Genomic DNA, 16,094 nt, shown 5'->3' on the forward strand with positions numbered 1-16,094 from the left:
ACTACTTATACTTAGCCTAGGCCCGATTTTCCTGACAGGCAGAGCGATTTCCCTTATTTTTAAATATTGCTTTCCAAATTTGTTATTCCAAACAGTATTATTATATTATCTTATATTAAGAACATAAAATACTGACAGATTAGGTTTTGTAAAATTTTAATGTTTTAAATAAGTTAACAAAATCCCAGCTATATATAATACAACAAAAAACTTTACCATTCTATAAGAAAAAGATTTTGAAAAATTTAATGTCAGGAAAGTTCAGCTTGTTAGGCAACTCTGGTTGTTAGGTATGACATATACATATTTTGAGGTGTACCCCGGTTCTTAGTTTATATATATATTTACTATATGGGGTACCCGTCTGTACCCGGGTCTCTCTTACTCCCTCTCTCCTCTCTTCCCACATTTCCTCCCCCTTCCTCCCCCCCTCTCGACATTTCTCCTCCACTCCCCACCTTTCTCCCCCGTTCTCTTCCAAGATCCCCCTCTCCCCTCTCTCTCATAATGTAATATTGCAAAGCACTGAAAATAAGTTATTTAACACTGTTAAATAATTATGGTAAACATAGGCTTGATTTCAAGCATGACTTCCTGAAAGTCGCAGGGGGGGGGTCGCTATAGATGCCAAGATTTTAAAAATGTGACACTGGAAGTGTCAGGTCAGTCAGGGTCTGATACTCAGAGAGACAGACAGACAAATAAACATCCATTCTTGTTCATAGATATAGTTATTTGCACTGAGATTGTACTTTAGTTATTAACTTGTTTGTCAGTAAGCATTTGTGGTGATTTAAACAACCCATCCAGAGTTGATAGGCATTAAACACAACACCAAACCAAATAAAATTGTAGACACCTATTTAACAAATGTATTTTAATATTAAAATACACACTCGGTATATTTGGTTCACAGTAGGTGACTTAAATGTCAAACAATTAGAACCCAACCCCTTTCCCATCCCTGCCTTGTAATATATGCACAATGCACTTAGTATTGAGACAGATAACGAGACAGTATGGATCAGGATTTTGGCTTAGTGTTGCCACCAGCGACGACTTCGTTATTGTGCACTTTTTTTTTTTTTTTTTTTTTTTTTTTTTTTTTTTTTTTTTTTTTTATAAATTACACAAATTACAAGAACACACAAAACAACGCAAACCTGTACACATCAAGTACACCAATGAAGTAACAGTACACAGGAATAAACAGTCTGTACACTAAACAATAACAGTAACCGCAAAACAAACACAAGCGCTGAACAAAATGAAAACGCATTGAAGCACTGGGCTAAACAGTACAGGGAAATAAGTGCTAAAACAGTACATGGAAACAATAGGCTAAACAGTTCATATCTACATAGCAACACAGAACATGGCCAAGAAAATTACATGAAAAATAAATTAACAATAAAGGACATAAATAACATTGAAACACACCTGGAACCAATAACATAAACATACACAGACGTGGATATAGAATCACGTGCACAAAACCACGCCTACCACACACACAGAAGAACAAAGGAGCATAGGATCATACACGCGCTACCCAGGAAAATGATATACACTAAATAAGAAGAAATTATGTACACGCACACTAAACACACTCTAAACAACAAGACAAACACACTCATACCACCCACACCACACCACACTGCACCCAAGCACGCAAAATAAAGGGTTACAGGCCAAAGCGAAACACGGCCACAAAAGGAACAGTAGAAAACAGTACAGCAGAAAACCCAGGCCCACGCAGGAGCCAAAACCCCCCTCAAAATCACACACCCACACGCATACGGACACAACCGGCACCCGGAGGTACGGAAAACACACCACACACACACAGGAGCAGCAGCATCTCAAGGGGGGAGACACACAAACACACGCAACCCCCGCCAAGGACACCCCAAGAAGCGGAAAGGGAGCGCATAGCAAAGCAAACCCCGAAACCCCCCAACCCCTCTAAACCCCCCCCATCAACACCCCAACCCCACCCAAGCCGAGAACATCACCTTGCCACCAAGGCACCCGCCGACCCAAAGGCAACCCCACGAACGTAGGCATCTGTGAACCACCAACCAAACTCCTCCGGAAAAGCGCGCTGCAACCACCACCAGGTAAACCGCATGCGCCCCCGTAAAAATCCTAAAATTCGGGCGATCCCAAAACCCTCCCGCCTCCCAACCCACACACAAAACACATAATCAGCAACCAAAACACACAATGTATTACGCACCCGCTGCGGATAAGCCGGAAAATACAAAAACAAAAATTGCAAAACATCACCCCGACAACCCGGACCACAAAACACCTCCAGGACATCCCGAAACCAGTCCACCAACCCCTGTAACCGGACACAAAAATAAAGTACATGCACCTGCGATTCACATAAACCACAGTGAACACACGCCCCAGAATCACGCAAGCCAAGCATACACAACCGCTCATTTGTCGCCAGCGACAAATGCAGAACCCGAAACAGCAATTCACGCTGCTGAGGCGCCAAGAACCGTGCCCCCAAACACGACCAGATACCACCCCAATCCCAACACGGGAACAAGCCCTCCACTCGAGGCCGCACCCGGGGCAACAACACCCCATACACAGCCTTGCACGAGAAAGACAGAAACCCAGGATGGCGGCAGAGCTCCCGAAGAATCCCCACGGCCCAAGAATAAACAGGGGGGGTAACCAAGGCCACCTCCTGACAAACCCCCAAATCAACCAAAAAACTGAAGCGAAGCGAGCAGAAAAACACACCCGGCGTATTCAACCCCCCACCGAGAGCCAGCCCCCGACGCAACGAGACCCAGAAGAGGGCCTTGGCCTTCGTGAAAACGTCAGGAATGCCAACACCCCCCTCTCTCACCCCTAACACCAACGTTGAACGGCGCACCGGTTGATAACGCCCACACCATACATATCTATACACCACACTCTCCAAACTCAAGGCCTTCCGACGATCCAACGGGAAACATCGAGCCACAAACCAGACACGCGACAAGACCTTACACGCAACAAGCAGCCCCCTCTGATAAATCGTCAAGGGACGACGCGACAAAAGGCCAACTGCAACACCAACCGACCGAGAGATAGCACCCCAATTCCACTCCAAGGAGCGATCATAGGAGGCAAACCAAGTAATCCCAAGAACCCGAATCGAGGAGACCACCGGAAACCACGACCTATCCCACACCAGGCGGGAGGCCCACTCACCGATCCCCATCAACCCCGACTTCGCCCGATTAAGAACGGCCCCCGTAGCGGACTCAAACCGCAGGAGAACGTCCTGGACAGCTTCAACAGAACCCTCCGAAGCTACAAATAGAATGGTGTCGTCAGCATACCCGCAAACGGGTAGCCGGAGACCGGACGGCAGACAAGGAGGCACGATCAAGGAACACGCTTTCACCGCCCGAAAAAGAGGTTCCTGAAAAATCACATACAAAAGCATGGACATGGGACACCCCTGACGAACGGAACGGCAAATAGGAAAAAATGAGCTAAAAAACCCATTCACACAAACGCGACTGCGACTCCGGACATACAACAAACGGATCCACCCCACAAACACCACCGGAAACCCAAGCCTCTCCATAGCACTAAAAACAAACTCTAAAGACACCCGATCAAAGGCCTTGGACCAGTCCAAGCTGATCATAGCCGCCGAAAGCCGATACTCGGACGCATAGAGAAGCACGTCACGAAGTAAGGCATTGCAATGCATCAGGGCACGGCCAGGCACACCACAAAATTGCTCCATAGAGACCACCGACGCAACGACACCCCGACATCGACGCTTTATTGTGCACTTCGTACTCATCCTGTGATGAGTACGGCAGCGCAAAAGGATTATAAAGAGACCATAAAGTCTTAATCAGACCTCAGTGGATGTTTGACATTACAGTTTATCGCCATACCATATATTATCATGATAGTAATCCTCCTGCACTGAAGCCGTTATATTACACATTTGGAGGTAAGTAATTTTGGAGAAAAAAATGTGATGAGAGTATAAGTGGTATAACCAAAAATTATATGTTCTTCTGTTACCCTACAATATCCAATATTGAAACTTAAGTCTTGGAGAAAACAAAAACACCTAATCTTTTTTTTTTATTCCCTCATAAGTCCTCGGTGAATCTGATGCCTTTTGACTATTTTATGGCCTTTTGTCCTCGTATTCGGATCGTGAATGATGTTTATGCACTCTTGAATATTCTGCAGCACAGACGGTGCTATAATCTTCCAGGCTTAGTGCCTCTTATTATTATAACTTACGTACTTTGTGTATGGTGGCCTCGTGGCTTGATCTTTATGGGGGGGCCCTTCATGACATTATCCTCGACCCCGTCTATGCTTTAAATCATTCCGCCTTTCATCTCCACTCGAAGGATGTGGGTTTTCGTTCTTCCCCAACTGAGATCTAATACGTCGAAACCGGTGTTCCGTCGAAGCAAAACCCGCTGATCGCTATTGTCTTGTATATTTTGCATGGAACCTATAAGGCCTTTCATACTTGTACTGCTGCCCCCTATTAAGAACTTTGCTCACTGACCGTCGCCATCTTCACTGCACAAATTGGTTATTTGTAGGCTTTGCACCTAGGTTTTTAATGGGTACGCATGTATTGTGCCCATACCTGTGGAAAGATAGAGTAATTATCCAAAGAAGGCACCAAGCCGAGAAGACTGTAGCACCATTGTGGAAAGGTAGAATGAAGGGTTACCCCCCCCCCCCAAAAAAAAACTACTATTTAAGAGCGAGCTGTAAATCTGATGGCAGAGTTAGAGATAATATCGACATAAAGCCTTTACTCGATAAGAGTACAAAGTTTACTGGATAGCCGTGCACTGTTAGTTCTGAAGTGGTCGAGATTCAAAGTTGGCGGCACCTCTTCTTAAACAGGTTTAAAAAAATAAAATAGTTTCCCAGCTATATTGGAGTAGTTTTTATTGACACGTCTGCTAACTTGATTATGCGCCAAGACATACTAAAGGAATAAGAGACCAGCAATCTCCAACTGCTGGATAATAGGAAATTTTTCATATTCCCCCCCCTCCCCCCCCTAAGTGTGATCTGGCCTCATTGCCTTACGGTCACCGAAACAAGATTTGGGGAGGGGGGGTGAACCACCCTCTGGCTAGGCTACGTAACTATTATTTACTCTTGGGCACTTTAGGGAGGTTTGACCTATCTCTGACCACTTCAGAACTTTAAAGTAACAGTAGGAGAACACAATCTTGAAACCTCGAGTTGCCAAGGATTTTCTAGAGGGACTCATCACTTACTGTAATGGCATTCCTTATGGTATATAGGAACTGACCTAATATACAACTTTCCCTCTTGAGCAATATCTTGACAATTTGGTGCAATCATTTAATCTCATTTAGGAAACTAGACTATAAGTAATGTGGAAGCTTTATTAATATTATACAAGCAACATATGCTACAAAACTTTAAATTAAAGTTTTACCATGCTACAGTTATAAATCATTATATACACATGCTGTAGTATAGAATACCCGTGTCTCAAATTATACATCATGGAGTTCATTATTTAACTTATGGTCTTTCATATATACAGACTTTACGTAACTTTCAAGACTTTACAATTAACCGGCCTTTAGAGGGCCACAAGCCAGTCACCATAACGTCTGAATACACGACGACCGCTGTGGACCGTCGCACACCTATTTCTGGGGGTCTTAACCTTTATATCATTTGTGGTAACTTTGCCATTTATTGTACCTAGTTACACGACTACTGTAGTAGCTCAACATATATCGTTAATTGGAGTAAGTATTTATGTTAGTGGCAGTTCGTTAACAAATTTAAAAGCTTAAAATGCCTTCCTGTAGTTGTGGAGTCTACCTTATTACCGACTCTAGGCAATCTTATAGCCATCTTTCTTTTTAGACATTCCGAGGGGGTAGATGGTTCTTTTAACCAGTCTGCAAGTAACCATCCTCTTTCCTGAGGCCAGACGGCGGATAGGAATTATCCCTCCTGAAGCCACTCTGCAAGTAGCCATCCTCCTTCCTGTAGTGGGCATCCTTCCGGTAGTGGTTATCCTTCCGGTAGTCTGAAGTCAAGTAGCCATCATCCCTCTTGAAGCCAGATGACAAGTAGCCATTTTCCTTTAGATAGCCAGGCTCCAGGTAACCATCCTTCCTGTAGCCAGACTGCAGATAACCATCCTCCTTCCGGTAGTCTGAGGTGAAGTAACCATCCTCCTCCCGATAGTGGTGATCCTTCCGGTAGTCTGTGGTCAAGTAGCCATCCTCCTTCCGGTAAGGGTCCTCCTTCCGGTAGGGGTCCTCCTTCCGGTAGGGGTCCTCCTTCCGGTAGGGGTCCTCCTTCCGGTAGGGGTCCTCCTTCCGGTAGGGGTCCTCCTTCCGGTAGGGGTCCTCCTTCCGGTAGGGGTCCTCCTTCCGGTAGGGGTCCTCCTTCCGGTAGGGGTCCTCCTTCCGGTAGGGGTCCTCCTTCCGGTAGGGGTCCTCCTTCCGGTAGGGGTCCTCCTTCCGGTAGTCTGATAAGTAGCCATCCTCCTTCCGGTAGGGGTCATCCTTCCGGTAGTCTGATAAGTATCCATCCTCCTTCCGGTAGGGGTCATCCTTCCGGTAGTCTGATAAGTAGCCATCCTCCTTCCGGTAGGGGTCATCCTTCCGGTAGTCTGATAAGTAGCCATCCTCCTTCCGGTAGTGGTCATCCTTTCGGTAGTCTGAGGCAAAGTAACTATCACCCCTATTGAAGCCAGATGCCAAGTAACCATCATCCTTCAGATAGCCAGACGCCAAGTAGCCATCGTCCTTCCGATTGTAATCATTCCGATAGTCAAACGCCAAGTAGTCATCATCCCTCCTGAAGCCAGTCGCCAAATAGCCATCATCGTTATAATGCTCGTACCGATCACCAGCCGTCTCGTAGTCACGGTCAAACCGGGGAGGATAACCTTTGTCGCCGCCGGGATAGTCTGACGGCCCGAGGTGGTCGAAGGGTCTGCTGGGGGGAGGGCGTTTTCCTCCATCATAGGGAATGTGAGGACCTTCGTGCGAGTAGAGGCCATCAGACGCAAGAGAGCCGGTGGTGTACAGGATGAACTGAAGGTAATACTTTATGTCGACGAACACAATTGGCAGCCCGTGACCGCACTCCATACTCCACGATACCAACCCTGGAAAAACATGCAGACGAGGAGTCACAATAACGTGGCTGATGTATGTTTACCAAACCACACATTAGAAGGTGAAGGGACAACGACGTTTCGGTCCGTCCTGGATCATTCACAATCTACTTTAGAATGGTCCAGGACGGACCGAAACGTCTTCGGCCCTTCACCTGCTGTAAAAACATTGCATTTGTAAGTTCTGAATTGATAACTTCCAATCAGAGTTTTCAATTTATTTACAGAGCTATAAATTAGCAATTCATAATTCTAAACAGCTTAGACTTGTGTTAAACACGTTTATTGTATTTAAGAAGATATTAAGCATCTAATTTAAGTTTCGGTTTATTAGATTTAGTATTTAAAAACTTACCGTGAAGTACAAAGTCTCCCGCCGAGTTCTGACACACCAGACCGCTTCCTCCGTCGCCCTGTCAAGTGTATGAAGATGCTGGGTGACGAACATTCATTGTTAATTTAATTATGTCACTAGTCAAAGTATTGCTCAACATCTCTACCATCCAGCCAAAATACTCACATGGCAGGTGTCTGTGTGGATACCCTTGCCGCAGAGGAAGCCTGGGAGCAGCTTGAAAAATGATCCGAAGTATTTGACATCTCTTAACCGTCTCTGGCACTCTGAACCCTCTATGGTGACAAACCGAGCGTCCTTCAGAGTATGACTAAACTTCCTGTACCTTTCTGAACCACCCTGGTGGAAACTATTGTCAATGTCAAAGTCCCTGGTGACAGCCGCACTAGATCAAAACTTTAAATATTTATAAACAAGTATGTCAACTTTCATCGACAATTTTCGTGGATATATATACCATTATCATAGGTTCCTCCCCTACCCTGGCTTTTACTGCCGGCAGTGAAAATGATATGAAAGTGAAGTAGCACAAGATTGATCACAAGTTGTATTTCAGATATGCAATTGTCCAAGCTCTTCAAAGATTTAGTGTAGATTATAAGCTATGATCATTTCGCTAGTACATATCAATTCTTTTAACTTAAATCGTCAGATTAAATTTGACTTTTAAAACTGTAGGTCAATTCCAAACCAAAAAAGTAGGCAAAATATATTTTTCACTAATCTACGAGTACTAGACTTTTCCACTATTCCAATCTACTGCATGGCGCCTCACCTCGTCCGGTTGAACGAAGCCCCAAGATGGGACGTAACATTCTTTATGATCCGAGTAAGTTGCCGCCGGCAGGCAGACCTTCACCACGTTGGGCAGGTGCAGCACCGGGTATTCCAGCTCCACTACGGAGATGTCTGCATTCAGCGTCTTCCTCGTGTAGTCTGGGAAGCAATTTTTAATACAGCCGTTTTATAAATGATCTGCACATTTGTTAAATTAAGGTAACTGTACAAGATAAACTTTCACTCCAGTATATTTAATAAGTTCACGTGCAATTTTCTTCGTATTAAAGGACTACAAGTTATGAATTACGTACCAGAGTGATGGATAATCTTGCGGACAGCGACGTCGTAGGCTCTGTGGTGCTCTGCGAAGGACGACAGATCGAAGTCTCCAACACGAACAACAATATCGTGTGGATACAGCTGCCAGGTTTTAGAGAGTTTGATCATTCAAAATACATTGTTAAAAACTGTCCAATTAATTAATGAAAATTTTTAATTATCAATACAAGGCACAAAGACGGGAAGATTATTTAGCAAGCCCGTCTCGAGTTATCACGTCACAAATTATTTAGTAAATTTCCCGAACCTAACCGATGGATCCACAAATGGAAAATTTAACAGCCCTTTAATTTAGCACGCCGTTATTTTGACGTCCGGGATTTCCAAGTCAATAAAATATATTATTCGAAAGCATATTCCTTTTGCACTAGGTTGCAGGATATTTATAAAAAAAAAAAAAAAAAAAAAAAAAAAAAAAAAAAAAAAAAGACCTGAAGTCATTCAAGATTCAAACAAGAGCAAAGAAAACACTAAAGTGGTGCACAACTATGCGGGACAATGTCAGACAATGGAATAACTCATTAAGTGTACAAAAGTTAAGCGGATGTGGTCGCTAAACAGCCTAGTTGGGACACGCTCCCTACCCACTTTTTCGGTTTTAGGAGGATGGCCATTCGATAGGTCACATTTAAGAGCAAGTTTAGATCCTGGATAAACTATAGTTAGTCACTTAAACATTTACCGTTATCAGACATCCACTGTAGAACGACTACGAGTGAATGTCAGATATAACGTGGTACCTGATGACCACTGTCCAGTATGACATTGCTTCAGCTGCCATCTAATAAAACATTACCAAGAAGCATGTTTTATTAAGGTCTAAGCCATTTCATTCTTACCTCCAAAATGAAACTACACATTAGTAGAAATGTATTTTGGCCACAAACTATGAAAATAACAGTAAAATGAAGTTCGATTTTGGGAAGACTTTAGTTTTAGGCTACAGCTTTAATCCCAGCTGGCTGCACCTACCTAATGAAAAATGTTATTAAAGAATATGGTTTTAACCCTACCCAATATCCGGCACTATGTGTGGGTTCAGTTACTTTCAAGGGAACTTCAAACAAGTTACAAGAGTTACTTAATATTGAAGTTATGTCTGGTTAACTTACATGATGGACGCAGTGAGCAACAGTGAGGACATGTCTGTCTGCGATGACCACGCCTGCACATAGGTACCTCAGTTTCGTTGTCAAAATTGCAACCTACAAGAGAAAACAATGGCCGAAATGTCTTTAAAGCTTATGGCATATTGTGCCCTTTTCAATTACTACAAGACACCCTAAATAGACTAAACTGTGCTCTTATATCAATACCAATGTTAGTAATATCAGTACTGACCTTTCCAACCAACTAAGAGTTGCCGACATCCTTAAGACCGGCAAGATCAACACCAATACTTACATGCCAAGGGTATTGGCCCTCTTTCGCAATGCCGACATGGCCATCCAAGGATTTCGCATCATACGGAGGCGCCACGAGGGGCCTCCCGCACCTCTTGTCTACCTGTAAACGAGCACCGACATTTTTTCCAAGTGTTGTTCATTAATGTGTAGATTTTAAAAATACTTTTAAATTATATGGCAGGAAATGAAGGTTTCCTTTCAGTTGAGGTTAAGAGGGGGTTAAACAGTTTCTCAAGACTTCCGCGATTATTGGCCGTATAAACACATGCGTACGTACCGGTTATATAATAAGCTTTGAAACTTTGACTATATACATGTATGGAAAAACTTAACCATGACGTACATGATATGGCGGAGGAACTGCGCCGCGGAGGGAGAGGTCTGGAGAGCCGACCCCTGGGATCTGCGATGCGTTGAGGTTCCCTACTGGTGCCACTGTGACCCCTGTAGCCCAAAGAGATTTGTTTAAGACATTTTAAAGTTAGTCACTATTTCCCCATGTTACGTCACTAAGTCATTCAGGAACTAGAAAGGCCACAAGTTATTTTTTCCAGGAAAAATATTCAAGGTATAGCAGTCTTTTTAGAAGATTAAAGCAATTTAGTGACAAGCCAAGTACCTCGGGAACTCTTTACATACATTAAAATTAAGAATAATTACAATTTTCCACGTCTAGAAGAAAAAAATGGGAGAAACTTTCCTTAAACTTAAATCTCCCATCGATATACTCTGCAAATTTAATGTACCCTATGAATTCATGGCCAAAGCTTAGCTGGAGAACGTAGCCTAGTCGCTTACCGCCGTCAGACGAAGCAGAGTCTTTGGCACGAGCACCAACACCTTCCCCTGTTGAGAGAAGTCATTCTAAACAAGTGAAACTAATCTGTACACATTCTACAAATTAACAGTTTGTAATATATATATGATGTACGAAATTAGTTGCCTACGGAACCATCTTAGTAGAGCTCAATACTTTCAGCTGTACATTCTAACCATCTTTGGATCTTCAATATTGGCGCTTTAAACTTTTTAAAAAGTTAATTTAGTTTAACAGTCGCCAAGAATACTCAAGACTATGGAAATTAGAACTGAAGCTAGATAAAAAATTACATCCCCGAAATTTGAATCTTTAAAGCCTCACTGAATTTCTATAAACCATGTTTGTATACTTTACTACTATTCAAAGCCTTACCGGTTTTGGCATCTCTCCTTTGTCTCTTAATGGCAGACTTTGTTGCTTTGAGAAACTGGTTTGTTAGATCTTGAGCGTGTTCTCCTGCAGAGGAAATAAGAGACCATAATGTCTCGGACTAGCGCACTGAACATTCATTTTTCACAAATAATCATCAGGCAGGTACAGGAAAGTACGTTTGTGAACTTCCTCATAGTTAATTTTTTTCTAAAAGCAAGATGATATAGATAGATAGTTACTTTCATAGTAGTCCGGTATAGGAGGAACGTTAATGTCAGATACTCTTATATCTTCATCTTCGTCTGGGAGGTGGTGGGACATCCTATAACCAAACACTTCAGCACCTGACGCTTTATTCGTTACCTGACGTTCGAAGTTTATGTTGATAACCACACCTGTCGGGAAACCCAACGGGGCACTAAAGAAATCTATCTTCAAAAATAAAAGAATACCATTGCTACTATCTAGCTTCAATACGACAAGGATAGGTATCCGTCCGATATGTGACAATGTATATAAAAACTACTGTACCTTCCACAGCTGCAGGATTATTTACAAGCAATACCTACGTTAATTCAAACAAACAAACGTAGATGAACTACGCACACAGGTACATTCGCGACTCCAACTTACACTTCAAGAAAATACATTCTTAGAAATCTAACGAGTGTCTCATGAGGCCTCCTGCACCAAGATGCAACCCATTAGGAGGGGGGGGGGGCCCAAGGTACTCATACAACCGTTTACCAATAATTCACTGTCAAGGCGAGATTTAGATTGCACTTAAACAGGCGTTTGAGGGACACTTAAGATCTAAACCAAATATTCCATTTTAGTATCTATGGGGAGGAGGGATTACAAACTTTTTACTACCATATACTTTCCCAAATGTAGATGGCAGCTAAATTTAGGCCTATACGTCTTTATAATAAAGACTAAAAAGAAAGGTATATTTGAAATAACTAGATAAAGTAGACCGAAACATTTGATACGATAACAGACTTTACACCCTTGAGAACTAATAGACTGCATATTATCATGCAAGTGGCAGATTAAGTAGAGACTTGCCGCCACGGTCGTCGGGCGAGCCTTGGCTGCCTTTGTAAGCGTGGAGCGCGTTCACTATTGTGTGTAGTGAACAGCACGACCATGTTCTCGTGTCCCAAGTTCCGCCACACTGATACTAAAAAAAAAAATAAACCATTAGCTCTGAATTACTCCAATCATGGGTACATGTAGTCTGCGGCTAGTTTAATCTTCTGAAATTTAACCTTGTCAAAAATACATATCAGTAAGAAAACTGTTACATTTGAATTTCGAGACAAGAAAATTTCAGTTTATGTATCGTAGATTATAATTATACTCTACTAAGAAATTGTTGAATGGGTTGGGCAAATTTGTAATTTATCTAAAAGGGGATATTCACGAATATGCAAGATGGCATTGACGTTATTAAAATTTTTGGTAATTTATGCGCTTTAAAAATTACAATGCCTTTAATACTCTTCTCCCACCAAGAGGTTAAGAGAAGCTGAAGCACACATGGCAACCAAAATTAAGAGACTTAAGGCAAGGTTAACAGACACGTTAGTGTTGAGAAGTCCGCGTAGGTCAGTCACATGTGGACCAAGATACTTCCTAAATATGCTTAATTGGTATACTGTATTTTTCTTACATTTCACCGTCACTAAAGTACCTTTCTTTCCAAGACCTTAGAGAATATGGCAGCAGCATAGGTGATGCTGGAGGCGGGGCAGACGGTGGCGGGAGTACACACACTGGAAGGTGGACATATCGGGGGCTCCTGCTGGAGGAGGGCGACCACCGAGTGCTGTACGACGTACCCAGGCCACGGTGTTACCTCCACCGGGATGCGCCGAGTGGTAGAGTTCTGCAAGTTATTACATAAAACCTACATTGTCTCTGTGGACAATTGAAATTTGTTTTCATCCATTACTGTAACCCTTCACTAGTCTGGACTACAGAGAAAAAACACATGGGTACATTCGGTGTTTAATAACTTAAACCAATAGGGAAACTCTGCATTAAAAGAGTAAGCAAATAGAAATCTTGGGGTCTGCTAAAGATCTTGATATTTATACCTCCATCCGCAAGCTATAATCTTCGTGAGCATCCTTAATAGCCCCACACATTTTTCTGAAAATATTTACTTCGTCCCAGAAACAGATCCCGCGGAACTTGCCTTGCAACTCATTTAATATGAACCAGTATTATTGGCCTCCTTTTAATGGAATTATCACCCGAGCCAGGAGAAAATGGCTTTAGCGACGTCACATCTTGTGTGTTCCTTATCTCGCCTCTTTCATGGCTCAACGTCCCCGCGGCCCGGTCTTTCATCGGGCCTCCGGGTTGGTGGTCTGGTCAGCCAGGCTGTTAAACGCAGCTGCTCGTAGCCTAACAATCACAGCGTGGCCGATCAGGTATCCTTTGGAGGAGTTATCTTTTTTCCAACACCATGAGAGGTGGGTGGGGGGGGGGGGGGTGAAGAGGGAAGAAACAGCCTAAGGTACTTGTCCTTTTGAGATGGACCTTACCGTCTCAAACGTACTTAACTTTTGAACCTTGAGTGATCTGCTAGTTATGGCCCTTTATGTTTAGAGGGAGAATGTTGAAAGGTCTTGGGGCCCTTTATGTTGGCAAGAGTTATTTCAGCATACCTATTGCACACCTGCTTTTCAATGGGGTTATTTTGCACTTCCTGCCATACCTCCTGGTTTATTTCCATGTGCCGATTTTGAATCTTAGTATTTTGAAAAATAAATTATGCAACTCTAGACTGCACTCTAGAAACGGATTTCAACATTTTAGGCCAAAGGCCATCTTTCTCTGACCTTTCACAAAAGTTTTTTGGTACAGCAGTCCACATGCTGTACTACCATCCATAGTAACTAAAAGACAAGTCTCTGTACAAGAGATACGCAAGAGAAACTTAACACGAAATTGACAACTTCCATACTCGCCTCAAGCATGTAAAACCAGTTTGTGGAGGTGGGCGTGAAGGGCGTGGGCAGCCTAGTGTGGTTCCGGCAGCACACCGTCCCCTCGCTGTCCACCGTCCGCCCACACATGTACTGTGGAATTATTGGAAAAACAAAAACTTGCTAGGGTCAACAGATGGGGGTACTAGAAGATTTTAATTCAGAGCTTCGTCTATACTTAACTTTTAAGGAATTTGCAGCGATTTGAAAACTTCGCAAATTTCTTCATTTTCTTTAGGAAAGGACGCAGTTTCATTAAGCAAATGAAAGACCATAAAACAATTATATATAGCCTTATATTTTACACAAGTTCTCAATAATTAAGCACATTGTACAAAGGCCAAACAGCCATAGAAGACTGTCGTTGATCGCGTAATTATCGCTAATCATGATACTGCCAACTAGTGTAGTTAGGGGTAGCAGCTTTGCATTTTTAAAGCAATTTAAATTCATGGCAGAGAAAACTATCGCCTGGTCGACAAAACTGAATAATTAAATTTAGAGTTTGAAATTCTTAAAAGCTAAATGTGGTGATAATTCCAATACGACTAATAAACCACATTACTGCAATCAAGTTAGTTACGTAGCAGTTTCAGTATATAATATTTGTTATATGAACTAAACCAACATGGCCCCAAATTAGGAAATCTGCTACACAATTTTCGGGAGTAAAAAAATATTACATTTGTACTTGCCTGTATGTCATCCTGGGCTGTACCTCTATCTCGATTGCTGGCCAGTGGCTGGGGTGTGTACTGGTAGGCGAAGTGTCCGGGGAGGCAGAAGGTATTGGGCACACACCAGGACTGGGGAGGGCATGCGAAGTGTGGGGCACTCTGGACCCCAGACACACACAGCATCATCGCCACTAGTATTAACACCTGTAAAGCATTTGTTACATCTTTGTAAATATTTGAACATGATTTATGAGTTAGCCAGTAATATATTACACTAAACACCTGCAATAATCAAATCATACTAATTTAACCTCCACAAGTACCAACAAATGAAAAGTAACACAGTTACTGTAGTAGAGGAATTAATTATTTAGGCTGCTTTTTTCCTTAAAAAGTAAATAAAACCAATGACGAACAGAATACCATATTCCTGGCGCTGGCAACAGCTGTAGAACGTCTCCAACTACTAACATCAGGAGCGCCAACACTAGGCAACATGTCCCTCCCTTGGACAAATGAGAAGTGACGCTGTGGTTGATATCTTGGGAACTACTGGTGTTCTGCCCGTTGCCACGGCCACCTACTGGACGTTGGTCACACCAGCCAACTGCCACGGCAACCCGTCCTCAGGTCGTTGAAACAACAACGGTCGTACCCCAAGATACAACCATCAATTTTAACGTATTGTGTATCAAAATATGTTTGCTCACTTATATAAATTAATATTATTATATACTAAAGATTGGTTTAGGTTAGGTGCAACCCATCCTCAAACAAAGCCCATTCCATCCAGCGGTCGACTCCAAATTCGCATTCATAAATTTCATCATTCTGTTCATTCAAAACAGGACTTATTATATATAAATTAATATTATTATATATTATCATATTGTGCATATTTAGGCACTAGTTTGGTTAGGTTAGGTGTTTAGGTTCTGTTGCCGATTATTTGTATTTCAACCCGTCCTCGACTCAAGTCCATTATATCCAGCGGTCGACCCCACAGACACATTCATAAATTTTTTACATGCTGTTCATTCAAAACAGGAATTTTCTCAAGTATATATTAATATTATAATATATTAGCATATTGTGCATATATAGGCGTAGGTTGGGTTAGGTTAGGTGTTTAGGTTCTCTTGGCGATTATTTGTATT

General features: G+C 42.5%; 2 protein-coding genes and 1 long non-coding RNA gene across 4 annotated transcripts in view; 1 reads left to right on the top strand and 2 right to left on the bottom strand.

Moving 5' to 3' along the window:
* Positions 1-16,094, top strand: part of LOC138358007 (uncharacterized) — a 149,507-nt gene that overhangs the window by 66,878 nt on the left and 66,535 nt on the right. The window lies entirely within an intron of this gene.
* On the bottom strand, positions 5,413-13,157 carry LOC123773184 (uncharacterized). The gene is made up of 13 exons (XM_045766778.2): positions 12,958-13,157; positions 12,330-12,444; positions 11,501-11,656; positions 11,262-11,345; positions 10,868-10,915; positions 10,413-10,513; positions 10,068-10,169; positions 9,776-9,868; positions 8,636-8,744; positions 8,320-8,480; positions 7,710-7,883; positions 7,545-7,602; positions 5,413-7,180 (listed from the first exon to the last, which is right to left on the bottom strand). Exons 3-13 carry the CDS (start codon positions 11,580-11,582, stop codon positions 5,949-5,951), a joined length of 2,244 nt encoding a protein of 747 aa, XP_045622734.2. The 5' UTR covers positions 11,583-11,656; positions 12,330-12,444; positions 12,958-13,157; the 3' UTR covers positions 5,413-5,948.
* Positions 14,221-15,537, bottom strand: LOC138358006 (uncharacterized). Its single transcript, XR_011225204.1, has 3 exons — positions 15,361-15,537; positions 14,956-15,141; positions 14,221-14,353 (listed from the first exon to the last, which is right to left on the bottom strand). It is a non-coding gene; the product is annotated as an uncharacterized lncRNA (long non-coding RNA).

The sequence above is a fragment of the Procambarus clarkii genome, chromosome 81 (genome assembly GCF_040958095.1).
Source record: "Procambarus clarkii isolate CNS0578487 chromosome 81, FALCON_Pclarkii_2.0, whole genome shotgun sequence".
In the NCBI taxonomy this organism is placed as follows: Eukaryota; Metazoa; Arthropoda; class Malacostraca; order Decapoda; family Cambaridae; genus Procambarus; species Procambarus clarkii.

What these genes read in the sequence shown, in the direction of transcription:
- LOC123773184 (XM_045766778.2), bottom strand. Translation starts at nt 11,582, where the DNA reads ATGTCCCACCACCTCCCAGACGAAGATGAAGATATAAGAGTATCTGAC. An exon ending in TTGCTCACTGCGTCCATCAT is followed by an intron (nt 8,745 to 9,775) that starts GTAAGTTAACCA and finishes AAAACCTGGCAG; the next exon opens with CTGTATCCACACGATATTGT. An exon ending in CAAGATTATCCATCACTCTG is followed by an intron (nt 8,481 to 8,635) that starts GTACGTAATTCA and finishes ATTGCTTCCCAG; the next exon opens with ACTACACGAGGAAGACGCTG.